General features: G+C 46.9%; 1 protein-coding gene and 2 long non-coding RNA genes across 3 annotated transcripts in view; 2 read left to right on the forward strand and 1 right to left on the reverse strand.

Annotated features, from left to right (window-relative positions):
• LOC308458829 overlaps positions 1-11,607 on the forward strand; it is a 334,934-nt gene extending 323,327 nt beyond the window's left edge. The window contains exon 2 of the long non-coding RNA XR_013977709.1: positions 11,479-11,607. This is a non-coding gene — a long non-coding RNA (uncharacterized lncRNA). The remainder of the gene's footprint in view (positions 1-11,478) is intronic.
• DNAI1 (dynein axonemal intermediate chain 1) overlaps positions 1-26,155 on the reverse strand; it is a 160,505-nt gene that overhangs the window by 51,420 nt on the left and 82,930 nt on the right. Inside the window, exons 14-18 of the mRNA XM_080973468.1 lie at positions 25,981-26,070; positions 21,873-21,960; positions 19,606-19,685; positions 13,425-13,573; positions 11,888-11,987 (exon numbers count right to left, since the gene is read on the reverse strand). Of these exons, the coding sequence (XP_080829594.1) occupies positions 11,888-11,987; positions 13,425-13,573; positions 19,606-19,685; positions 21,873-21,960; positions 25,981-26,070 (507 nt within the window). The remainder of the gene's footprint in view (positions 1-11,887; positions 11,988-13,424; positions 13,574-19,605; positions 19,686-21,872; positions 21,961-25,980; positions 26,071-26,155) is intronic.
• Positions 428-5,133, forward strand: LOC308458832. Its single transcript, XR_013977712.1, has 3 exons — positions 428-749; positions 1,405-2,491; positions 4,869-5,133. It is a non-coding gene; the product is annotated as an uncharacterized lncRNA (long non-coding RNA).

Raw genomic sequence — 26,155 nt, forward strand, 5'->3', positions numbered from 1 at the left:
CTTGCTAAGATAGAATAATAATAATAATAATAATAATAATAATAATAATAATAATAATAAATTCACAAATGCATGGGTGCAGCCTAGGACCCACGTACCTATGTGACAGCCTCTCCTGGTATGCCCCGCGGAGGACCTTAAGGTCCATGAATAACAACATTTTGGAGGTCCCAAGTCGCAAGGTGGTCAGATTGGTCTCAACTGGGGCTAGGGCCTTTTCAGCTCTGTCCCTGACATGGTGGAACGCTCTGTCACAAGAGACCAGGGCCCTGCAGGACTTGACATCTTTCCACAGGGCCTGCAAGACAGAGCTGTTCCACCTGGCCTAATTTATTATTATTATTATTATTATTATTATTAGGAAAGGTCTTTCTAGGGTTCTTAGACATGAGAGTTGCATGGATCCTCCACGTGCAGGAGCAGACTACCTCTGTCTGACTGGGTCCTGGGGAAGAAACTAGGAGGGAGGGCATTTGCCTCCTCCTCCTCCTTCTTCCCAGCAGCATTTCTGTCTTGCTCCGACCTTCTCTATTCTGGCTCCGCTTGGCACATTTCTGCAGCAGTCCGGGGAGGTCCCCAGTCGCTGTTAGAAAGAGCCATCTGTAGGATGTTGTTTTGAAGTGCACAGGCAGGCGCTGACAAATGCAAATTGCTTTGGATGCTGGCTTCAGGCTTTCCAAAACACGACAGCCACACGCAGGCAGGAGGCACCAGGGACGGAGGCTGAGAAGCTCGCAAGCGGGCAGAAGGTCAGAGATAATCAAGTCCCTGAACTTTCCAGCCACAAACTCTGGGTTCCGTGAACTCCCAAAGACAAAAGCTTATTATTTGTTTATTGACTCGGCTACAGAAAAGAATTACATTTCTCCCTCTCTCTCTTTTTTTCCCTGGCAGAAGGCAGAGAAGGCACTGAAAGAGAGTTCGGAAATGCACTTATTGGCGCTACTGAAATAAAACTGTGTGATTGGCCTAAGTGTCAAAGCAGGAGTCGGGAGCAGGTTGGCATAACTCACAAGGTGTCAGCATAGCTGTCAACTTTTCCCTTTTCTTGCGAGGAATCCTATCGGAATAAGGGAATTTCCCTTAAAAAATGGAAAAGGTGACAGCTATGGGTGTCAGTGAAATTAACTCTTTATTCAAAGAAACAAAAACTGCACAGGCCGAGTGAGCACATCTTCCCTTGGATAATTTGAGAAGTGGAGACAGCAATGGCTTTAAAACTTAGCTGTGATTCCTGCATTGCAGGGGTTGGACTAGATGACCCCTGGGAGCCATTTCAATTCGCCAATTCTCTGATTCCTCTTAATTCTCTGTTTTGTGGGAGGGGAGAGAGATTTGTTCTGTTTTCATCTGGTTTCCGAGAAATGTTATGTTCATGTTTTTATTCTGTTTATATGAAAACAGCTTTCTCCAGACTTTCTTGGGCTCCATGATCACTGCAGATGGTGACAGAAATCACGAAATTAAAAGACACCTGCTTCTTGGGAGAAAAGCAATGACAAACCTAGGCAGCATCTTAAAAAGCAGAGACATCACCTTGCCAACAAAGGTCCGTATAGTTAAAGTTATGGTTTTCCCAGTAGTGATGTATGGAAGTGAGAGCTGGACCATAAAGAAGACTGATCGCCAAAGAATTGATGCTTTTGAATTCTGGTGCTGGAGGAGACTCTGGAGAGTCCCATGGACTGCAAGAAGATCAAACGCATCCATTCTTAAGGAAATTAGCCCTGAGTGCTCACTGGAAGGACAGATCCTGAAGCTGAGGCTCCAATACTTTGGCCACCTCATGAGAAGAGAAGACTCCCTGGAAAAGACCCTGATGTTGGGAAAGATGGAGGGCACAAGGAGGAGGGGATGACAGAGGACGAGATGGTTGGACAGTGTTTTCGAAGCTATCAGCATGAGTTTGACCAAACTGCGGGAGGCAGTGAAAGACAGGAGTGCCTGGTGTGCTCTGGTCCACGGGGACACGAAGAGTCAGACACGACTAAACGACAACATGTAAACAGCTCAGAGATTTCATTCCACTCGGTGGTATTAAGATAATTACAAACAGATTTCTGCACCACTAGAAAAGTCCACCATTAAGTGATTAAAAAGTTGTACCTCCCTTCATGTTGGATAATAAGTACCTTTAATTTTAAATTTATGGGGTTTAATAGATTTTATAGTTCATATGCCACTTTGTCACGATTTTGCAGCGTTTTTCTCAAGTTAGTCAAGAGTGAGGTTTTTATTTCAGCAATCCGAGGTGTTTAATTATGTTGTGCATGTGCTTCCAATTAATCGGTCTTAAACCACCCTAGCTTTGATATGGCATGAAGCCGGCCTGGAAGTCTTATCTGCGAGCGAATGAAAGGCCACTCTGTGTCACCAGATCTCCTCTAATCAGTGCAAGAATCCAGGATGAGTCAGAAATAAAGGCAGCAGCTACAAAGCAAAAGATCCGGTAACCTGGCAACATCGGATGGAATCAATACGGCAAAGAAAGGTGAGGGATGATTAAATACCAACATGGCCTTTATATCCTGACGTGCATCTTTCTGACATGCAGCTTCCACTGGCCTCGTGGCGGATCCTTTCGCCTCCCTCTGCTGAGGCAGAGCTCAGCGTGCCCTGACACAAACATGCCAGGGTTTTAAGCTGGCAGGTCCTTTGGGGAGAGGGGGCGATAAATTTAGCAACAGGCTTGGGGTGTCGCTCTCTGGCGTGCAGGAGCATCTGTGGTTGTAAGGAGGACAGAACCAGCAAAGGATGCTCCTGTCCCGCTCCAGAGACCACGTTCCCAGCAACGTGCCAATAATAATAATAATAATAATAATAATAATAATAATAATACCCCACCCATCTGGCTAGGTTTCCTCAGCCACTCTGGGCGGCTACCAACAGAACACTAAAAACAGAATAAAAAGCAAACGTTAAAAACTTCCCTAAACAGGGCTGCCTTCAGACGTCTTCTAAAAGTCAGATACAGTGGTACCTCGGGTTACATACGTTTCAGGTTACATACACTTCAGGTTACAGACTCCACTAACCCAGAAATAGTGCTTCAGGTTAAGAACTTTGCTTCAGGATGAGAACAGAAATCGTGCTCCGATGGCGCAGCGGCAGAAGGAGGCCCCATTAGCTAAAGTGGTGCTTCAGGTTAAGAACAGTTTCAGGTTAAGTACGGACCTCCAGAACAAATTAAGTACTTAACCCGAGGAACCACTGTAGTTATTTCTTTTCTTTATACCTTAAGGAAGGGCATTCCACAGGGCGGGCGCCACTACCGAGGAGGCCCTCTGCCTGGCTCCCTATAACCTTACTTCTCGTAGGGAGGGAACCGCCAGAAGGCTCTCGGAGCTGGACTTCAGTGTCTGGGCAGAACGATGGGGGTGGAGACGCTCCTTCAGGTATCTTGGGCCGAGGCCGTTTAGGACTTTAAAGGTCAACACCAACACTTTGAATTGTGCTCGGAAACGTCCTGGGAGCAGGTGTAGGTCTTTCAGGACTGGTGATTACAGTCATACCCCGGGTTGAAGTAGCTTCGGGATGAATATTTTCAGGTTGCACTCTGCGGTGACCCGGAAGTAACGGAGTGCATTACTTCGGGGTTCCCCCGCTCATGCATGCGCAGACGCTCAAAACGATGTCATGCGCATGTGCGGAAGCGGCTAAACATGACCCACGCATGTGCAGACGCACAGTTCCGTTTTGCATTTGCTTCAGAATTCGAACAGGACTCCAGAACGGATCCCGTTCGCATCCAGAGTTACCACTGTATTAAGATTCTTCTCTCTAAAATCCCACACACCATGTTCTTCTGGATCAAGCACAAATAAAGCCCCGCACAGAGCAATCCCTGTGCTAGATGCACAAATTAAAAGGTGGTTAGAAAATCTGCAGAGCCAAAAGAGGAACGGAAAAGAGGCTAAGTTCATAACAAGAAGTTTGTCACATAGCTCCTTCATTAGCGACCTGTGCCAGACAACTGATTAATAGGTGGAGAGGCTGTGCCCAGACTCGCTTTTCCATTAAGGAGGTGTTGAAATAGTACTCAGCCAATCTACTGGAAAAGACCTTTCTTTACTTGTGATCTTGCAGCTGGTAGCCAGTACTGAACTAGCAGGTTGTACTTAAGGCTTGTCCACACTTCCGCTTGGCTTGTGCCTAGAGAGCAGTAGTTTTGCCTCTGCCCCACTGCTTTCTCCCAGAAAACCCACTCTTTAGTGCTAAATTGGAGCAAACATCAATCTAGAGAAAACCCAATTGACGTTTGCTCTGATTCAGCAGCAAAGATCAGGTTTTCCCAGGGCAAAGCATTGGGGAAAGTGAGAAAGTGAACAAGCTCTTAGTAGAAGGCCAGTTTCACACATACAATGCAAACAGGATGCCATCTTCTAATTTTGTATGCCTGGGAAGACAGGATGAGTGCCACGTTTATTCAAAGTGCTCCCTGGCTAGACACACATCATTTGCCAACTGGGTGATGAAAGAGCCTGAGGGTTCTTTATGTTGCAGGTGATGGAAGACAACCATCAACACTGCAGAGTACAGAAAACAATATCCTAAATATAGAAGCTGCATCCTGTGAAGTCAACCACCTTTGCAAAAGACTCTGAAATCTCTGGTTAGATTTTTAACCTGTGCTCTGTTGAAAGGCTGCTCTCTATCCAGACTAGGTGGCATATAAGATTTATCTGTTTTATTTATATATATACATATGCCCAAATTAAAACCGAAAAAGTCCTCTTCCTTTGCACAGTGCTGTCAAGCGAACAAGAGGAGAGGAAAGAAATATTGGAAAGAGCAAAGCAGTCAGAAAAGAGATGACATTTCCTTGCTGCATATTAAGAACCACCCAACCCTTCCTTCCTTCCCCACAGAGGCTCTTTGGATCGTGGAATGAAATGAAATGAGAAAGCTGCGTGGCACACTGATTTTTGAGCGTTTTTTCTTCATTATCACAACGATTCGTATAAGCAGCCAAGCAAAGTAGCCCAAATGCGTATTATTGGAGACGGAGGCTTGCTTAAGGGAGTTTGCAGGTAGGGTGAAATGTGAATTGGAGTCTCCTGACTTACATAACCCTACACACATGTAACTGGCTCTAAAATAACGCAACATTATATATAATAAAACTGTAATAGTATTAAAAAATTGCAAAGCACAGTTCCTGATGGCAATAATGTATCATATTACTATTAACCTTCTATACGTTTTTATTGTTGTAAAGTCCAAGGATAGTCAAGTCCAAAGCTTGTCAAGTCCAACGATTACAATGTACAGTTACTGTTGGCAATGCCATTTCATACTGATATCTTCCTTCTGCATCGTCCTATGTCTTAAAAGTGTAACAAACGAACTTGCCCTCTGCATAGCCCTATGTCTTGAGAGTGTAACAAACAGAACTAAAAGGTTTGAACCGCCGACCTTCTGATCGGCAAGTCCTAGGCTCTGTGGTTTAACCCACAGCACCACCCGCATCCCTTCAACAAACTGAACTACTTAGTAACAATAAAGCAGTTACGTGTGTGTTGTGGAATTCTGAACATGAGTTACGTAATGAGGCAATTGTGGTGTGTGTTCACATAACCCTACAGCAGAAAAGTTGTCGATACTCTGTCTTGCGATGGTGTCCTTGTGCCCTTGTACAAGGAATGCTTCAAGTATGACTGAGGCACCTCTTGTGCCAGGGTTGCAAAGTCACTTTTATTAATTATGGAAATTCCTTCCAATAGCACTTTAGAGACCAACTAAGTTTGTTATTGGTTTGAGCTTTCGTGTGCATGCACACGAAAGCTCAAACCAATAACAAACTTAGTTGTCTCTAAGGTGCTATTGGAAGGAATTTTTTTATTTTGTTTCGACTACAGCAGACCAACATGGCTACCTACCTGTTATTAGTTATGGGACATGGTTGGTGATCATTTCTAAAAGGTGGTAGGATCCTAACTCCAGGGTCCAGGAAGTCACATGCTTGGATTCCAAAGCACTGCCCTCAGTCCTAGATATATGCTTGTGGTCATGGCCGTAGCTGAGATTTGCTGCAATGCAGGAAACTCAACTAAAGCATCCAAGAAGGATGGCCATTTGTTCAAATGTTCTGGAGAGGTTGCACCAGTTTGCAGCCTTTGGCACCAAATGGGACATTAGAGAAGTGGTGAAATACAGAATGCGTAAGTTGAGGATTGGGACACAGGTGGCGCTGTGGGTTAAACCATGGAGCCTAGGGCTTGCCAATCAGAAGTTCGGTGGTTCGAATCCCCGTGACGGGGTGAGCTCCCATTGCTCGGTCCCTGCTCCTGCCGACCTAGCAGTTTGAAAGCACGTCATAGTGCAAGTGGATAAATAGGTACCGCTACGGCGGGAAGGTAAACGGCGTTTCCGTGAGCTGCTCTGGTTCGCCAGAAGCGGCTTAGTCATGCTGGCCACATGACCCGGAAGCTGTACACCGGTTCCCTCAGCCACTAAAGCGAGATGAGCACTGCAACCCCAGAGTCGGTCACGACTGGACCTAATGGTCAGGGGTCCCTTTACCTTTAAGTTGAGGATTAATGGCGGAGACTCCTAATGGGAGCAGCCTCGATAAAAACTGACATGGGAAGCCAATTTGGGTTGCCATTTGTTATACAAGCAACTGATCAGTACTGTTTTGTTGTTACCCTGCAGAAAAGGGCAAACCTCCTTCTTCTGACTGACAGAAAGTGGTTCAAAAAAAACACTGGCAGCTTTCCAGAAGGTCGTTGCGGAGTTTACAGCCTTCTGAATCTCAAAAGGTTGCTCCGTTTACCAAGGAGGAATTAAAGGCCCCAGGAGCATCCATCGAAGAAGCATTTGAGCCACTCAAGGAAGGCACTTGGCAGGCTGGTATTTATCCTGAGGTCATTTGTCATGGCAAGAATAGCTCCATTACCACCGACGAAGGATCTATCCATCTCAAAATATCTCATTACTACTCAGTCTTCGTGGTCAATACATTAAACTGTCTTGCTTATTTGTATGCCTTTCTTTTCTTTTCCTTTTTGAAAAAGAAGCAGCTTAATTCAATCCTTTGCAACATGGCAGAGAAATTATTTAGCCTTTGATACCTTTTCTGAGAAAAGGATGCGCTTGATGACTCGCATTTTCAAGCTCGCACCATTAAGGGCCTACCAATATGTTCTGCAAATCCATGTAACCGAACCCCAGCAGCCCTCGTCTATCAAGAGAGACGCTCAGGAAAATCAAGAGTGCGAAGATGAGAATCACTTTGCTGGGTCTGCCAAATAAGGCAGCTTGGGGAGGAAAAAACCAGAGCAGGCAGCATTTGTGTCCAATCCATTGCTAGGAACCATCCTATTTTGGGGAGAGAAGTGATCAAAAGTCCAATCTGGTATCCCGTTCATTAGAAAACTCTCCCCAACACTGCGTGAGATTCTAAAGCAGTGATGGGGAAGCTTGTTTAACGCAATGGGCACGTTCCTTTCTTGAAAATTTTCTGGGGGCCACATGGGAGTGGTGGGTGGGGCCAGAGTCCAAAATGGGCGGAGCAATGCATGCAATACCTTTGTGCAGTAGGTTAGCTTCTTCTGCACAGCCCCCATGCTGAGAAGCAAGAGGCATCGCCAGGGTTCGAACACGTATTCCAGGCAGGCAAAAATGCTCATGGGAGGTTCAAAGGAGGGCTGGTGGAAAGAGGGCGCATGGCTAAGGTATGCTCCCTCTGAACATGGAGGCTCCGCTATGGTAGTCCTGCTCTCCCTTGAATCTATGTCATCCTCTTTCTGAAAAAGGCATCCAAACCAGTGGCTGCCTCTGCGTTCTTGTGCCTGCAAGTTCCATAGTTACACTCCCTGCGAAGAAGGGAAAGCGCTTTTGTGCAACTCCACGCCTTTGTCGAAATACCGATGGCAAATACACCCATGTGCAAATTAATTGAAACAAAGCATGTTTTCTATCTTACTCATAATCTTATACAGTGGTACCTCGGGTTACATATGCTTCAGGTTACATACGCTTCAGGTTACAGACTCTGCTAACCCAGAAATAGTGCTTCAGGTTAAGAACTTTGCTTCAGGATGAGAACAGAAATCGTGCTCCGGTGGCGCGGCAGCAGCAGGAGGCCCCATTAGCTAAAGTGGTGCTTCAGGTTAAGAACAGTTTTAGGTTAAGAACAGACCCCCGGAACGAATTAAGTACTTAACCCGAGGTACCACTGTACTCAAAACAAACATGAAAAGTCAATTGATCGTTACGGTGTCGGAAGCCTGCAGCCAATAGAAGGAATGATGCGCTTGCCACAATATATTGAGGTTCCTCAAAGAGAGTTATTCCAGAGCTGGAAAAGAAGCATCCTGACGGTCCTGGGATATTGCAGCAGGACCTAGCCCCCTGTCACATATCAAAAGTAGTGAAGAAATTCGTGACGGAGCAGCAGATACAGGTACTTGATTGACCAGGGAATTCCCCGGACGTAAATCCCATTGAGAATTTGTGGGCTATATGCAAAAGTCGCCTTTGTGCTGTAGACTGTATGACTATGGAGAAGCTCATTCAGGCGCTGATTCGAGTGTGGTACAGGGATCCGAAAATTAACAGTGACTGTTTGAAACTAGCAGACTCCATGCCAAACTGTGTTCAAATGCTGCTTAAAAATAGCGGAGGTCATATCCGTTACTAATGTACATATATGTGAGATTTGTATGTGTAAATGTGAGTTTTGTCCGTATAGTTAAAGCTATGGTTTTCCAAGTAGTGATGTATGGAAGTGATAGCTGAACCATAGAGAAAGCTGATCGCCGAAGAATTGATGCTTTTGAATTATGGTGCTGGAGGAGACTCTGGAGAGTCCCATGGAGATCAAACCTCTCCATTCTGAAGGAAATCAGCCCTGAGTGCTCACTGGAAGGACAGATCCTGAAGCTGAGGCTCCAAGACTTTGGCCACCTTGTGAGAAGAGAAGACTCCCTGGAAAAGACCCTGATGTTGGGAAAGATGGAGGGCCCAAGGAGAAGGGGACGACAGAGGATGAGATGGTGGGACAGTGTTGTTGAAGCTACCAGCATGAGTTTGACCAAACTGCGGGAGGCAGTGGAAGACAGGAGTGCCTGGTGTGCTCTGGTCCAGGGAGTCATGAAGAGTCGGACACGACTAAACGACTAAACAACAACAACATGTGAGTTTTGCACAATAAACTACATTGTTTGTTTCAATTAATTTGCACAAGGGTGTAGATTACAAACTTACGCTGACCAATCACTCGTTAGCCCTCTGAAATAGCCAAGCAGCCCTGGGCCTTCACTCTGGCCAGCATCACTACAGAGGGCAACTTTTATTTAACCTGTGGTTCTCAAAGAGCTCACCTCCCTTTCTTTACTTCCTTTTATTTTAGGTTATGGTTGCAGCAGAGAGGAGAACAGTTTTCTGCCACGGCAAAATAGGTGGCTGCTCCTGAATACCAAAGTCCACCCTCCCCTGGCAGTGCCTCGTGTAGCTTCATGTATCCCTATTAAAGCATATTCCTTTCCGGAATTGATGCCAGCAGCACTTCATTAGGGGACGGGATTGAATTATCCGCAGTAATTGAGCTGAGCCATTTGAACAGGAGGGACAAAAAGGTTATGAGCGATTCTCAGCTCCCCTGATGTGGGGTAGGAAAGACTTTATTAAAAATGAATCTTGGGCACTTGTTTAAGCATCACCAAAAAAGCCTATTCTGCTCCGGTGAGCTCAGCTACTGCTGCAGCCTTTCCCATGGAGAAAGGACCGTCTTTAAGAATAACTCTGCCAAAGATCTGATCTCCAGCTAAAGAGAGAGATCTTGCCGTCGCTCCTAAGGGAAAGCTGTGTTTCTCCCCCTGCCAATTATTTTTTTAAATGGTGAACATGACCATTGCATGGATACAGATTGTTTAAACCTCCAAAGAGAGGGGCAGGAAGGGAAGAAGGAAACTGTTCTTTCCCCTGCCTTTGGTTGTAGCTGATAAATGTTTCCAGGTCGGGGGCATGGGAGGAAACACCCTTCCATGGCCCTGGATTTTATCCAAGGAAGCGAGAGAAAATGCAGGACATTTCTTCACCGCTTCTTCTGCTTTATGCTGAATATTCTTTTGCTTTATGTTCAAAGGCAGGCCTTGCACGTCCTGATACCCCACTAAGTAAACGTCAGCAAGCTTGCTTTCTGCCGCTCCACTGGAACCAATGGATTCAAATTGCAAGAAAGGAGGTTCCGACTAAACTTTAGGAAGAACTAGCAACATCAACCCTGCCGTGTGGCAATCCCTTGCAGATGACCACGGTGCCAGGAGACAGACGGTCAGGTTGTGCATCCACAGCAGTGACCAGAGAGGAATGGCCGCTGGGAGGAGCAAAGAGAGAAGAAATGCCATGGTGTATCTGCAACAACACAGCTGGATGCCTTCCCCTGCCCCAGCTGAAACAAAACATGTGTCTCACCACAGCAAGCACTGCAACCGTCCAACAGCTCCAAAGTTGCACTTGTCCATTATCTCCCAAGGCAGACGGTTGCCAATCAAAATGTCCAACAGTAAGGGCTGTTCGACACTGGGCCTACAGATGACCTTGGAAGGTGGTGGCCTCTCCTTCCTTGGAGGTTTTCAAACAGAGTTTGGATAGCCATCTGTCAGGGAAGCTTTAGCTGTGAATCCTTCATTGCAGGGCGTTGGACTAGAGGACCCTTCAGGTCCCTTCCAATTGTACCGTTTTATGATTCATTGCTCTCGCTTGGTTTTTCTGTGCATTGCACCAGCATCAACATCCACCACTTGCTGCCCCTGTTTCCTGTCCACCTGCAGTCCCTGTGTCCACATCTGCCAGTGGTACTTTCCCCAGGGGGGAATGGCCAGCTAACAAACCAAAGACGGCAGAGGCTTTAACACCAGTGAAGTTAGCAAAAATGTATCATACTCATGATAATAAATGCTGGAAATGTAAAGAAAAAGAAGGAACCTTTTACCACATGTGGTGGACATGCCCCAAGGTAAAACACTTCTGGGATAAGATTTATAATGAACTGAAAAAAGTGTTGAAAAACATATTTATTAAAAAACCAGAAGCCTTTTTACTTGGTATAGTGGGGGGTGAAATCCCCAAAAAGGATGTTACTTTTTTTCTGTATGCCACAAGAGCTGCGAGAATATTGCTAGCAAAGAATTGGAAGAAACAAGATTTACCAACTATTGAAGATTGGCAGATGAAGATGAAGGATTATATGGAACTTGCCGAACTGACCGGGAGACTCCAAGACCAGATAGAAGAGACGGTGGAAGAAGACTGGAAGAAGTTTAAGGAATATTTGACAATGTTAATATTTAAATCCTAGAATAGCTTGGAAGTGGATATAGGCTGTAGGGTTAGAAGTAGAAGATAGGGTATTTTAAAATAGTATTATATGTAAATGATATAATGTGAAGTTATTTTAAGGGGGGGGGGAGATGGTTAGAAACTATGATATATGTAAACTGCTAAAGATGAAGTAAAATGAAAATCAGATAGGTGGGACTTGGGGAAGCCCACTTAACAATGTTTAGAAAAATAAGGATATGACAAGAATTGGTTTGTATTGTTTGTTTTTCTGTTTGTGTTCTTTATTTGTGTTATAAAATGAATAAACTTTTTTTGGGGGGGGGGGGAGATGGCAGAGGCACCACCTACAGGTGGTCAAGGGCTTCCTGCCATGAGAAGTCTGGTCTAGTACCTGTGGGATGTCTGGATAGGCACAGAATATCCATCTTTTCCTTAAGATGCATCAGCATCACTTCTGAATGGTTGGTTATATGCATGTCAAAGCCAAACTGGGATTACCTGAACAGGGCCTACAGTCAAGCTCACCTGAGACACCAGCAGGACCCATCAATCCATGCAACAGATGATAGATAGGCAGGCAGGCAGACAATCAGCTTACCTTCCCGTCAGTGGTAACCGCAGCAAAGACGGTGGAGGAATATGGAGCCCAAGCAACATCTCCAACGGCGGAATTGAGGTCGTAGATGAACATGGGTGTCCTGCAAGCAAAAGACCCTGGATGTCAGGAGATGCCACCTTCTGAGTCAGGGCTGGGCATAATCCGTTCTGGGCAGAAGCAAGCCAAGAACAGGCCCAGGCAGAGAGGCAGGCAACCGCGCGGGGAATTTGAGCCAGGCCACTGGTTTAAAGGAAAGGGTTATAGATGGCACACAGAAAGCGGACATGGATATTCCAAAAAAAGGTAGGTTCTGTTCAGTTCCATAGAAGGTAAAGGAAAGTTCCCTGGAGGCAGAAAAATTTAACCAGTCTGCCCAGAAGGTCTTTTTTCTGCTCCCCTTTTGCTTTTAGGGCCATTGAGGCCAGTGGGCAGCTGAATAAGTCCTCTCTGGTGTGACCTACTGCAGGGCGAGGATGAAGGTTGGCACCCACATGTGGGCCAAGGAAGGGCATCTTTTGGCCAGAGTCTGCCAGGGGCATTTTGCTCCCCCAAGTGGCTGCACTGTGTGACCTCAAAGCTGCGCCCCGACAAGGCAGCCCCCCTGCTGTGCACAGCTGAGTGTGATCCAGCTGTTTGCTCCAGCCACCATCCTCCAGAAGGGGTTTTGGGGGGCACCTTTTACATTAGGGACTGCTTCTCTGGCCTCCCAACCCATCTTGCCCATCTGCACAGGCTACTTCTTGTGCCAGCCTTGCTGTCTCTAGTGACACATCACCTTTGCAGAAGGAAAGCTGTGGCCATCCCATAGCCGTGGAGAACAGCCACAGAGAACTCCTGCCCATGTGGGCATAATTTATTTTCTTTCTTTATTTCATAAACTTTATATACTGCATGATTACACACACACACACACACACACACACACACACACACACAGAGTGGACACTCGGGTTGAGAACGCGACCCATGCGGGAAGCACGTTCGCAACCCGCAGCGCCGCGTCTGCACATGTGCGGGTTGCGATTCGGCGCTTCTGCGCATGCGCGAAGCACAATTTAGCGCTTCTGTGCATGTGCAAGCGCTGAAACCCGGAAGTAACCTGTTCCAGTACTTCCAGGTTCGGCACGGTGCGCAACCCAAAATCGCACAACCCGAAGTGTCTGTAACCTGAGGTATGACTGTATACACACACACACACACACACACACACAGCATCCACTATTCCCCACCCCACCCCGCCAAAGCAGTTTGCTAAATTATAAATAAGAAGCATTAAGAACAACAATTTAAGACACTGAAAAAATAACCACAGGCTAAAGATAGATTAAAACCTGCATCAACTCTCTGAGCAGGCATGTCAAAACACACACACAAAAATAGTTTTTTAGCAGGTGCCAGAAAGAGTACAGTGAAGGTGCCTGCTTGAGATCAATAGGCAGGGAGTTCCAAAGTTTATCAGCATAAATCCCAACTGCCCTCCATCCCCTGGTGCATGGAGGTGACGGTAGGGCAATGCACAGGCTGTGGCTGGACATACTTTATGTTGTGGTCCCAGATCTTCACTGTCCAGTCTGAGCTGCAGGAAATGAAAACCTTGCTGTGGAACGGGTTCCAGCTCACGGCATCGACGGCCATATGGTGGGCATGAAAGATGTCCAGGAATTGCGTCGAGTAGGACTTTGAACACTGCAAAAATACAAGGAGTCGGTGACTTTCTGCTGCTCAGCTCTCTGCATTATTTCCTCCCCCCCTGGAGACGAGTTTTCACTTAACACCTGATACCTGCTTTGTCTCTCTTCGGCACACAGCGCGGAGCCCTGATCATCACAGTAATTTCCTCACTCTGCTCTGCAATCCTGAATCCGGCCAGTGAAATTGGGCTTAATGAAAGTATTTTTAGAGCCGGGCTGTTTATTAAGCATCCATTTCCAGCCCCATGAAGAATTCCTACTCGCTCCTCGGGAGACGCTGCCGCAAGCTAATGTATAGTAATGCAAAGAACCCGGAGTTCAGATTTGGACGTCAGATTCGGGTGACTGCAACTTCTGCTTCTCATTTAACAGACGTGTAGCATAAACAGCATGCTAGATGCTGCACAAGCGACAGGGGTAAGGCCATCATGGACTAGAAAACCCAGACAAGGGAGATGTTGGGGGAAAAGCTAATGGCTGTGCCATGAATAACTGGGCAGAAGAATTGTCAGTCTGCATTTTCCAGAGGCCTTCTGATCATTGGCATTTCCAGAATTTGTTATATTAAAGAGCTTGTAAAATGCCCCCTGAAGTCTGGAAGTACTGAAAGGTACCATTCCCAAGAGATATTTCTGCACGTTGCAAAATCATTCCAAGGGAACAGCACTTTTGGTCCAATTCAGGTCCTATGAAGTTTCCCTAATTTGGGTCCTATGCAGAGGGATCCCTTGGGGCAGCGGGGGTAGGGGGGGTCATGAAGTCATGGTTCATTCTAGCCAGTCATGCAATTGATGGCTATCTGTTATGTACTGAGTTGAATAGGATCCAAAAGGCAGCAGTCTGATTGGTCCTAGAACAATAGGATTCAGAATGCAGCAGTCTGATTGGTCCTAGAACAATAGGATTCAGAATGCAGAAGTCTGATTGGTCCTAGAACAATAGGATCCAGAATGCAGCAGTCTGATTGGTCCACAGGAGCCACCCAGTCCAGCTCCAGGTGGAAGGGAATCCGCAACCTGATTGGCCTGCAGGTGAATCCCGGAATTAGCCAATCACGTGGGGCCCATTGTGTAAATAATGTATATAAGGCAGACATTCTGGGGGAACTTCCATTCCTCCTCACCACTATGAGCTGAATAAAGAGCATGAAATCTACTCTCGACTCCGAGTATATTTCACTATCCATTGAGGGAACAGAAACAAGCTCAGTGAGGATCCTGCTCAGAATACTGAATTCTATGGCCTAACTTGGGGGCTGCTAATTTGGTCTTGATCCAGAGCCATCATGCCTAGGAGCCACCTACTAGAACAAGCCAAGTTCCCCAGAAAGATATAGTCTGGAATCATAGAAGAGTAGGGCTGGAAGGGACCCTGAGGCTCATCTAGTCCAACGCGCCTGAAATGCAGCTTCTTTCAATTCTTGCCAATACATTGCTTTGCACAGACTAACAAGGCTACTGTTCTGGATTTGATTTTAGAATAAGGAAAACCAATCGCACGTATATTTACTAAATACTAGACCAGTTCATGGAGGAGGGGGCTATCAGTGGCTACTAGCCGTAATGGGTATGTTCTGCCTCCACAGGCAGCAGAGCTTGCCTTCATGTTCTTACTACTTGCAGCTGTATTTTAATAATAATAATAATTAATAATAAAAATAATAAAAATAATTTATTTATACCCCGCCCTCCCCGACCAGAGCCGGGCTCAGGGCAGCTAACACCAATAAAATCACAGTAAAAACATAAGGGGGGGGGGGACCCAATTTAAAATACAGGTTAAAATGCAATTTAAAATGCAGCCTCATTTTAAAAGTACCTGACAGATCAAGACCCTAAGGGGAGGGAAACATAAAGGTCAGACTGAGTCCAAACCAAAGGCCAGGCAGAACAGCTCTGTCTTGCAGGCCCTGCGGAAAGATGTCAAGTCCCACAGGGCCCTGGTCGCTTGTGACAGAGCGTTCCACCAAGTTGGGGCCAGTACTGAAAAGGCCCTGGCCCTAGTTAGCACAAATGTGCTAAAAACACACAGAGAGCATTACTGTATTTCAACAGAGAGCATTGTTCTTCCTAGTTCGTACCATAGGCCACCCCACCTCTAAGTCTCACACGAACAAGTAAACCCTGCAAGATCAAAAAATAAACCCATTTTACAGAGGCTGAGATGGAGTCAGTTGGCCACAGCTGGTCGGCGACTTTAAAGCTTATGTCAGAGTTGAACGAGATTAAATTCCAGCATTCAAACTTGGCAAGACCAAATGCAAATCTCCGCTGCACCTTTTCCGAAGGTCACTATCTTTGGTAATCCTCACAGAACTCTAGCCCATGGCTGCCATTAATTTGATTTAAACTGATTTTATACTGAATTGATTTTAGAATGCTGTATTATTTTACTGTTGTTAGCCGCTCTGCGCCCGGCTTCGGCTGGGGAGGGCGGGATATAAATAAAATTATTGTTGTTGTTGTTGTTGTTGTTGTTGTTATCTCCAGTCGACCAGTTCTGCCTGAAAGCAAAGTTATTAATTTCTGACTCGTGGGGTATCCCAGGGCCTTCCAGATAAGCTGATCTTCCCTGTTAAATTGCATTGGTTCAGGCGACAGAGTTGCCTCTTTGGGTGAGTTGGACGTTCCAGCATCCCTGAAATTTTTATAAATGTTTAAGGTGCAGGAATCTTTCCGAGAGGCTGAGTTGCTGGTCCTGCACATAATTATATTGCTGAAAGCGCACCTGCAGAGCAGCAACCCTCCATCATTGCTAATGATTCCTGAAACCAAAGATCAGTATGTTTCCTCACCAACGCCTTCCTTCCGGCAATCAGGCCACGGGCAAGTTAACAGAAGAAGGAAGACGCTGCCTTGCCTCAATGTTTGTCTCTTATGCAGAAGAGGCTTTACAGGGCTAGAGGGCCAGGAAATATTAACATTCGGATGGCTGTTGATGATGGTGTTATCTTGGCAGGAAGGCTCCCCTTAGCCCAAACCACATATGGCAAGAAACCTATGAGGTTCAGGCTCAGAGAATGACCCAAGCAAAATTATACGGCCAACTCATTAAGGGCAGAACTGCACCTGCTTCTATGGGCGTAGCCAGAATTTTTATTGGGAGGAGCAGGACTTTTTTGGGGGGGGCAGAACCGATGTGATTGGTCAGTTAGTTACCATATTTTTTTGCTCCATAAGACGTACCTTTTCTTCCTAAAAAGTAAGGGGAAATGTATGTGCGTCTTATGGAGTGAATGTGTGGTCCCTGGAGCCAAATTGCCCAGGGGCAAAAAGGAGATCGTGCTTTTTTTTTTGAAAGAGGGAAGGGGGTGTTGAAACAAAGCCACTGATCGTTTGCCGATTGGGGAGAGAGATAAGGGACGCTAGAGATAAAGGAGGCTGCCTGGGAGGGGGGAGGTAAAGATAGCAAACTTGCAAGGAGAGGAGACAGGAAGACTAAAGCAATGAGGAGAGAAATTAGAAGAAAAGGAGAAGCAAAAAACTGCTCCAGCTAAGGAAAAGACCGCTAAGGAAAAGACCCCCATCGTTCTGCCCGGACACTGAGATCCAGCGCCGAGAGGCCTTCTGGTGGTTCCCTCATTGCGAGAAGCCAAGTTATAGGGAACCAGGCAGAGGGCCTTCTCGGTGGTGGCACCCTCCCTGTGGAATACCCTCTCACCAGATGTCAAAGAGAAAAACAACTACCAGACTTTTAGAAGACACCTGAAGGCAGCCCTGTTTAGGGAAGCTTTTAATGTTTAACAGACTATTGTATTTTAATATTTTGTTGGAAGCCGCCCAGAGTGGCTGGGGAAACCCAGCCAGATGGGAGGGGTATAAATAATAAATTATTATTATTATTATTATTATTATTACTACTACTACTACTATTACTATTCAGCTGTCTCCCGTTAAGGCCTCAAGGCCGGTGTCACAAGGTAATTGGGTGGAAGAGTTGAACACCTATGGTCTTAAGTCCCCAGAAAACCTAGACCGGTGGGAGCTCTCAGCACCCAGCCAGCCAGCCAAGGTCAGTGTCTATTTGGGCTTTTGGCAGCAGCCTGCTCCTTTGCTCAGCCTTTAAGTGTAAGCCTTTATGTTCATTAGCTGGATAAGTTACTGTTTGTTGTTTTCTTACCTTCTGGGCTATTTTAATCTGTGAGTTTAAATTGGGAGTTTCTCTCTCTCATTTTAGTAAAATCTGTGCACGATTTCATGAAATTGGGTCTAGTCTGAGTGCCTGAACCCTTTAATTTTGACCACGTTTTTCAGAGCAAGGGTCACCCACCACAAAGCAGATGTCCCAGCATTGGTAGCCTCACAGCTTGATTACTGCAATGCACTCTACGTGGGGCTACCCTTGGGGTTGGTTGGAGGCTACAGCTGATGCAGAACAAGACAGCTAGATTGCTTGTGGGGCAGCGGTGGTGGCAAACAACCAGTAGCATATGGACCCTCTGCTTGCCGCGCTTTCACTGGCTGCCAATCTCCTGCTGGGCCAGGTTCAGTATGCATTAACATCAAAAGCCCTATACAGCTCAGAACCGGGTTACTTGGTTAGATTGGTCTCAGCCAGGGCCAGGGCCTTTTCAGTACTGGCCCCGACTTGGTGGAACGCTCTGTCACAAGAGACTAGGGCCCTGCGGGACTTGACATCTTTCCGCAGGGCCTGCAAGATGGAGCTGTTCTGCCTGGCCCTTTGTTTGGACTCAGTCTGACACTTCTGTTTCCCTCCCCCCTTATGGTTTTGATTTATCGGCTACTTTTAAAATGAGGCTGCATTTTAAATTGCATTTTAACCTGTATTTTAAATTGGTTTTTTTCCTATTATGTTTTTACTGTAATTTTACTGGTGTTAGTCGCCCTGAGCTCGGCTCTGGCTGGGGAGGGCGGGGTATAAAAAATTATTATTATTATTATTATTATTATTATTATTATTATTATTCCTTATACACCCAAAGATCCTTGCGGCTAGAGGTAATGTCCCTCCTGCAAATATCTCGGAAGCCTGCTCTGCAGAAACTTGGAGCAGGGCTTTCGGTGTGGCTGCCCCTCTTTTAGGGAACAGCATTCCTGTGGAGTTATGGCAGGAAACTGGGTTTCTGGAAACAGTGGGATACACTTTTGTTCCCAGCTGGATAAACTTGTCCTTTCTGTGAGTGACTATTTTATATTGTTTTAGTTTAGTTTTCGTCCTCCCGGTTGGGGAGTTTTCAACTGTTTTTCGCTGTTTCTACTGCCCATCACCTTGGGATGATTGCATAGAAGGCAATTAATAGATTAAGAAGGAGAAGGAGAGTTTCCACAAAGTTGATGCCCTTAGTTTCTTCTTCTCAAATCCCTGCTCCCAGCTCCCGTCAAGAGAGGGTTTTTTTTTTTTGCCAGGCAGATTCATAAACAGGGCATGCACGCAGAGTACGTGGCAGCCGTTTAGGGCAGCACGTCTGCATTAATGCAGAAACAATTTATCTGCAGAAAAGGGCAGCAGATAGGGCTGGGTTTGTAATTAAGATAATCACTTCTTGGCTTCCGAAATGCTATTAACAGAGCTACTCTCTGAAATTTGCCATAATTGTTCTGCAGCCAAAAATTAGAGCATTATTGGGCTGATTGTCGGAAGGCGTTAAAGGCAACGGCATTCTCTTCCAATAACCATTTCACAAACAAGCACTACAGGCAGGATGGCTGGGCTTGCCACTCCTCATTCTTGCGCAGTCTTAAAAAGCTAGATTATTATTTTTTGCATGGCAGGGAGTTTGGCAAGGCCAATTTCATTTCCTTCACTGGGGCAGTCCTTCCTGCCCCAAAATGTCACTCACAGTCTGGTTCTCCTGGAGGGGGGAAAATCCTCCTCAAACTCAGTCAGTGCAATCTGTTCACTTGCTTTACTTAAACATCCCATCTTGAGAGGATTCTGGCAAACGCCATGCAGGCATCGCCGCATGCAGACACAGAAGCCTTTCAGAGCATATTTTGGGACTGGAAACGCCAGACATCATTCTGCAGAAACAGGCAGAGCAACAGCTTGCAGAGGGAAGGGCCTTACTTTGTAAATTTTGCCTTCTTCTGTACCCACAAGGAACAAATAATCAATCTTCTTGTGAAAGTCAAACGAAGTCCCGCAGCCTGTTTGGAAGGAGAGAGAAATAACAGAAATAAAAGTTTGTCATGGAACTCTGTTAGGGCTCCATTTTCCCTGGGAGGATCTAGCTATTCAACCTGTTGTTTAACAAGAGCAATAGCTCCAGATTCACCAGCCGTTTAACTGGGGCAGGGAACAATCACAGCTCCCTTTGGCTGATCAGGAGTTATATGGGAATTCCGAAAAAATGAAACAAAGGGGCTGCAGTTTTCGGCCCAGGAAGAAAACATGGCCATTTTTATCTAGCTGTGCTGAAAAGAGAGGCTTTGCCAAAGCAGAAGAGAGCTGTTGGATCCTGAGGTGTGCACCCATTCTGCATGGGAAACAGCTGCGTTTCTGCTAGCTCCCCACTCCCTTCAACCTCTAAGACAACACGGCTGGTTTTGCAAAGACGTCGGTAAGCCTTTAATAATCTATTTCTTCCAGAGGAAACTGCTCTCGGAAATATCCTGAAAGTCTGAGTGACCAAAGGGAAGCGAGCGAAACGTAACTCTGTGGAACCAGGTTTCTTTTTGGAAGGGCTAAGGAGTAAGGGACGCGGGTGGCACTGTGGGTTAAACCACAGAGCCTAGGGCTTGCCGATCAGAAGGTTGGCGGTTCGAATCCCCGCGACGGGGTGAGCTCCCGTTGCTCGGTCCCTGCTCCTGCCAACCTAGCAGTTCGAAAGCACGTCAAAGTGCAAGCAGATCAATAGGTACCGCTCTGGCGGGAAGGTAAACGGCGTTTCCGTGCACTGCTCTGGTTCGCCAGAAGCGGCTTAGTCATGCTGGCCACATGACCTGGAAGCTGTACGCTGGCTCCCTTGGCCAATAAAGCGAGATGAGTGCCGCAACCCCAGAGTCGGCCACGACTGGACCTAATGGTCAGGGGGGTCCCTTTAAGAGGGCTTATTGGAAGGAAGCTGCCTGTAATCACACGAACGGTGGAAGCCCATGGAGACTGGCTCCCGAGGGCGGCTGAGCCACTGCCCCATCAACCTCAGCCTGCCCTGGTCCAGCCCCCACCAGCTTTCTTTCATACAACGGGTCCCTGGGGATGGGGGACCCTGCCAGTTAGCTTCCTCAGTCTCAGTGTCGCCCCTTGTAGTTGCAGTTGGAGATTCTGGCCACTCCATGTCCTGCTGGTCTCTCTGACCGGCCCCAAGAGGTATCAACAGAAGCCACTGCTGGCGGAAACTCAACATGGGGCAGCTTCTTCTCTGCAGGCCTACAGTCCTTCTGATCAAATGGTGGCCTTGCCTTCTCATGGGATTACTGTGGAGTTGGGAGGGACCCCAAGGGTCATCCAGTCCAACCCCCTGCAATGCAGGAATATGCCGCTGTCCCATATAGGGATCCAACCTGCAACCTAGGCGTTATCAGCACCATGCTCTAACCCAGGGGTCAGCAAACTTTTTCAGCTGTGGGCTGGTCCACCGTCCCTCAGACCATGTGGTGGGGCGGACCAAACAGTCATACCTTGGGTTACAGACACTTCAGGTTGCATTTTTTCGGGTTACAGACCTCCAAAACCCGGAAGTACCGGAACGGGTTACTTCTGGGTCTCGGCAGTCACGCATGCGCAGAAGCGCTAAATCGCACTTTGCACATGCACAGAAGCACCAAATTGCAGCATGCGCAAATGTGCCACTGCAGGTTGCGAACGTGAATCCCACACGAATCATGTTCGCAACCTGAGCGTCCACTGTATTTTGAAGGGGGAAAATGAACGAATTCCTATGCCCCACAAATAATTCAGAGATGCATTTTAAATAAAAGGACACATTACACTCATGTAAAAACACACTGATTCCTGGACCGTCCACGGGCCAGACTGAGAAGGCGATTGGGCCGCATCCAGCCCCCGGGCCTTAGGTTGCCTACCCCTGCTCTAACCAACTGAGCTATCCAGGGTACAAGATGGCTGTCACATGCCCTCTTCATCTTCTCCCGGATAAGCACACTTGGCTCCCTCAACCGTTCCTCATAAGGCTCGGTTTCTAGACCCTCTCCTGAGGACACCCCACTCGGGTTACTTCGCTGTAGTTTTCTGGGTGTGGTTACTTGGGAGCAAGTCCCACCGAGCTCTGTGGCACTGGCTCCCAAGTAAGTTTGCCCGGGACTCCAGCCCTCGGTGCCAGCATCTAAAGGGGTCTGGTGGGGGGCGCAGGGAGGAGAGATTTCAGCCCGTACCAAAAGTCTGCAGCTGCAGGCCCTCTGGCCCTTCCACGGTGGTCCCTTCCACGAGAAGCTTGATGACGTCTGTATGAACCAGCTCATTCTGTTGGGGAAAGGAGAAAGAGATCAGAACAATTGCTGGCGCTGGCGTCACAACAATGAGGCACCGCTTTGAAACAGAACACTTTGTCAAGGGGGTTTGAAAGAAAAGAAGAGAGAGAGGAATCAAAACTGCTGAATGTTTCATGGCGGCGGCCGACAGTTTGCGGGAGCTGGGTCTTAATGAGAAGTTTGCGAGTCTAGCATGTGCCCTTGAATCCTATTATAAGCACATCTGGGCTGTTCTCTGGGATCAATCTGAGGGCAGTTCCACACCCATCAGAAAAGCTTTTCCTCTTGCGCAGAAACATGATGGGGGTGGGTGCTCCAGATGTGTCCAGCAGGGACGCTCAGATAAGACAAAGAAAAGAAAAGATGAAAGCTCTTTCCATTTGCCTTCGGGAACACAGGGTCACAGAATCATAGAACTGGAGAGTTGGAAGGGACCTCTGGGGGTCATCTAGTCCAACCCGCTGCAATGCAAAAATCTCAGCTAACAGAGGCTTGGATTCCAACTAGCTCTCCACAAATAGAAGAACTCCTTCCGTTCATGGGGGAACTGGGATACAGCAGAGCATTCCCCTTGAGGACGGGGGGGGGGGGGCAGCAGGTTAGTTGTTGTTCTTTGCTGGTGTTCTTTGTGCAGCCCCCTGTACCACCTCCTCGTTCTGCTCCAAGGGCCGCAATCCTCTGGAGAAGATATTTTCGGAGTCCAGGGGCCCCAGGGGGAAGGAGTGATGGGCGAGAATGCTGCCAGGAACCTTCTGAAGGCAGGAGCACCCAGCTAGCAAAACTCTGCTCACAGGGCACTTCCACCAGTGAAACCTAGAATACAGTGGTACCTCAGGTTAAGTACTTAATTCGTTCTGAAGGTCCGTTCTTAACCTGAAGCACCACTTAAGCTAATGGGGCCTCCTGCTGCCACCGTGCCGCTGGAGCACGATTTCTGTTCTCATCCTGAAGCAAAGTTCTTAACCCAAGGTACTATTTCTGGGTTAGCGGAGTCTGTAACCTGAAGCGTATGTAACCTGAGGTACCACTGTATAAGAAGATCATTCTAGATAAGGGCAATGGCCCATTCAGCCCAGCATCCCATTCTCACAGTGGCCAATGAGATGGTTGGACAGTGTTCTCGAAGCTACCAGCATGAGTTTGACCAAACTGTGGGAGGCAGTGGAAGACAGGAGGGCCTGGCGTGCTCTGGTCCATGGGGTCACAAAGAGTTGGACATGACTAAACGACTAAACAACAAGGCAAACTAAAGGCCCAATCGTCTTCTCAATCTGGCCCATGGACGGTCCGGGAATCAGCGTGTTTTTAAATGAGTAGAATGTGTGCTTTTATTTAAAATGCACCTCTGGGTTATTTGTGGGGCACAGGAATTCGTTCATCCCCCCCCCCCCCAAATATATATATATATAGAGAGAGAGAGAGAGTCCGGTCCCCCACATGGTCTGGGGGACAGTGAACCAGCCCCCTCCTGAAAAAGTTTGCTGACCCCTGCTTTTATGCGTCTTCCCACATTCAGCTTTGCTGGGTGTCCTCCTTAGTTAGGGTACCAGCCACAATTTGGAAGTCACAGCCCTTTTTAGCCAGCAAAGGTTTCGCTGTTAATAGAAGTAATACACAAAAAAGACATCAACGTTTAAGGGCTAGATTTCACTTCTTCCTAGAGAGGTGTGCTACAATTGGAAAAATCAATGCCTGCACAGCCCTTTCAGCTCCAGAATTGCTGCTTTAGACTATTGTGCTTTGAAAGTTCTTCCTTTCTTAAAAAAATAATAATAATGGAGTGAATGGGGGAAAGTAGCTTAACATCCTTGGTCTGTACCCCACGAGAAACTCTCAACAAAGCACTGCCAAAGAGCTGAGATGTCTCACCTCAGGAATAAAGCCAAAAAAAAGCGCCTGCATCTCTATTTTTGGAATCTGTTTCAAAAACCTGAATGCCTTTGCACAATGGAGACGTGGAAAGAAGATGAGGCTTTTCACTGAAACCAGAGACCACAGGGTTAGTCAAGGAGTGCGGCAGGAGAGTCAAGTGAAAGGTTTGCCACCCAGATTTATTAAGGTGGTAAAAGACGCCTGCTTCTTGGGAGAAAAGCAATGACAAACCTAGACAGCATCTTAAAAAGCAGAGACATCACCTTGCCAACAAAGGTCCGTATAGTTTAAGCTATGGTTTTCCCAGTAGTGATGTATGGAAGTGAGAGTTGGACCATAAAGAAGGCTGATCGCCGAAGAATGGATGCTTTTGAATTCTGGTGCTGGAGGAGACTCTTGAGAGTCCCATGGACTGCAAGAAAATCAAACCTATCCATTCTGAAGCAAATCAGCCCTGAGTGCTCACTGGAAGGACAGATCCTGAAGCTGAGGCTCCAATACTTTGGCCACCTCGTGAGAAGAGAAGACTCCCTGCAAAAGACCCTGATGTTGGGAAAGATGGAGGGCGCAAGGAGAAGGGGACGACAGAGGACGAGAGGGTGGGACAGTGTTCTCGAAGCGACCAGCATGAGTTTGACCAAACTGCGGGAGGCAGTGGAAGACAGGAGTGCCTGGCGTGCTCTGGTCCAGGGGGTCACGAAGAGTCGGACACGACTAAACAACAACAACATGTGGCCTTTTGCAAAGAGAGCAATTGGAGGTAGTAGTGACTCTGAATACCAGTTGTTGGAAGCCACTGGAGGGGAAAGTGTACTTGTGGTTGGGTCCTGCTTCTCCTATTTGGGGCAACTGCTTGGCCACCATGAGAACAGAATACTGGACTCCTCTTTTGTTCTTACAAGCACAGCTAACAGTGCAACTGACTCCCTAAAGTTTGGGGGCAGCCACATCAAACACCTGAATAGCCCTGCAGAGAAGCATTTGGACTTATGAAGCAGATCTGGAATGGGGGTTGTGCGCACAGCCAGATCTGGGGTCACCAGCTGCTCCGACTAAGGGTCACAAGGGAGTAGACTCAAGGTTCAATGAACGAGCAAGGAACTGCATGCCAGTTTGTTTCCAGGCCCATTTCAAGGGCCTCGCAGCAGAGTTTGAAGCCCAGAACAACTTAGGTCCCAAATATCTGAAAGACCACTTATTGTCCTACAGAACCTCTCAGGTATTAAGATCAGCAGGGTGATAGGCAATCTTGTTAGGTCTGCCGTCCTCAGAATTGTTGGGAATGGGAGACCAGGCGAGGGGAGTCTCTGTGGCAGCCCCAAAATTGTGAAACTTCCTACCCACAGAGGTGCATCTAACTTCTTCACTGTATAGCTTTCATCACAACAAACAAACAAATCTATATTTATACCCCGCCCATCTGGCAGGGTTTCCCTAGCCACTCTGGGCAGCTCCCAGCAGAATAGTAAAAACACGATAAAACATCAAGCATTAAAAACTTCCCTAAAGAAAGCTGCCTTCAGATGTCTTCTAAAACTCAGGTGGTTGGTTTTTTCCTTGACATGCTGAAGATGAACCTCTTTGCACACAAACCTGGCCTTTTCAGTTACAATATTTTGTATTTATACTGGTCTGTACTGGCTGGAATGGATTGACTTGCTTTTCTAATTGTAACTCTTTAATTTCTTTGTATAACTGAATACAATACTGTTGTAACCATCCCGGGACCCGATGGTTAAAGGCAGGGAAGGATGGAAGGAAGGAAGTACAATAAAAATACTCGTGGCCCAGCCAAGAATATGGAAGCCCAGTGGAGCTTGAGCTACACATGGCTATTCAGCAGCAGCTGAGAGTGGAAGAATTAAAGAGCTCTTAGCAGTGCATAATCCAACAGGCCAGGATCTCACCACAGCTACCGGGTAAATCCTGAAAGGGGACAGGGACTGGTTCAGTGCCTTAATGTTCTCAATTTTGTCAACTCCTCTTGTTTTGGTTTTTAAATAGGTATGTGCAATTAGGAATGGTGAGGCCTAATGCGGGAAAGACGAAGTCCCTTCTTTCATAACAGCAGCATCCCCAAACACCACACATGGCAGGATATTAAACAGGGGCAGGAATGATGGGCTGACACCATGCTTACCTTAACCAGAGTCCAGGACACAATGCGCCCATCGGAAGAGACAGAGAAGAAGTTCAAGTTGTTGTCCATGTCATCTTTCTGCCACTTGACCTGGGAAAGAGAAACACAAAGATTTTCCAGCAAATGAGAGGTTTTATTTGGAATTTACCAAAAGATGCTAAACTCTGTTCTCTCT

Source organism: Podarcis pityusensis (genome assembly GCF_964106645.2).
Source record: "Podarcis pityusensis genome assembly, chromosome: 11".
NCBI lineage: Eukaryota > Metazoa > Chordata > Lepidosauria > Squamata > Lacertidae > Podarcis > Podarcis pityusensis.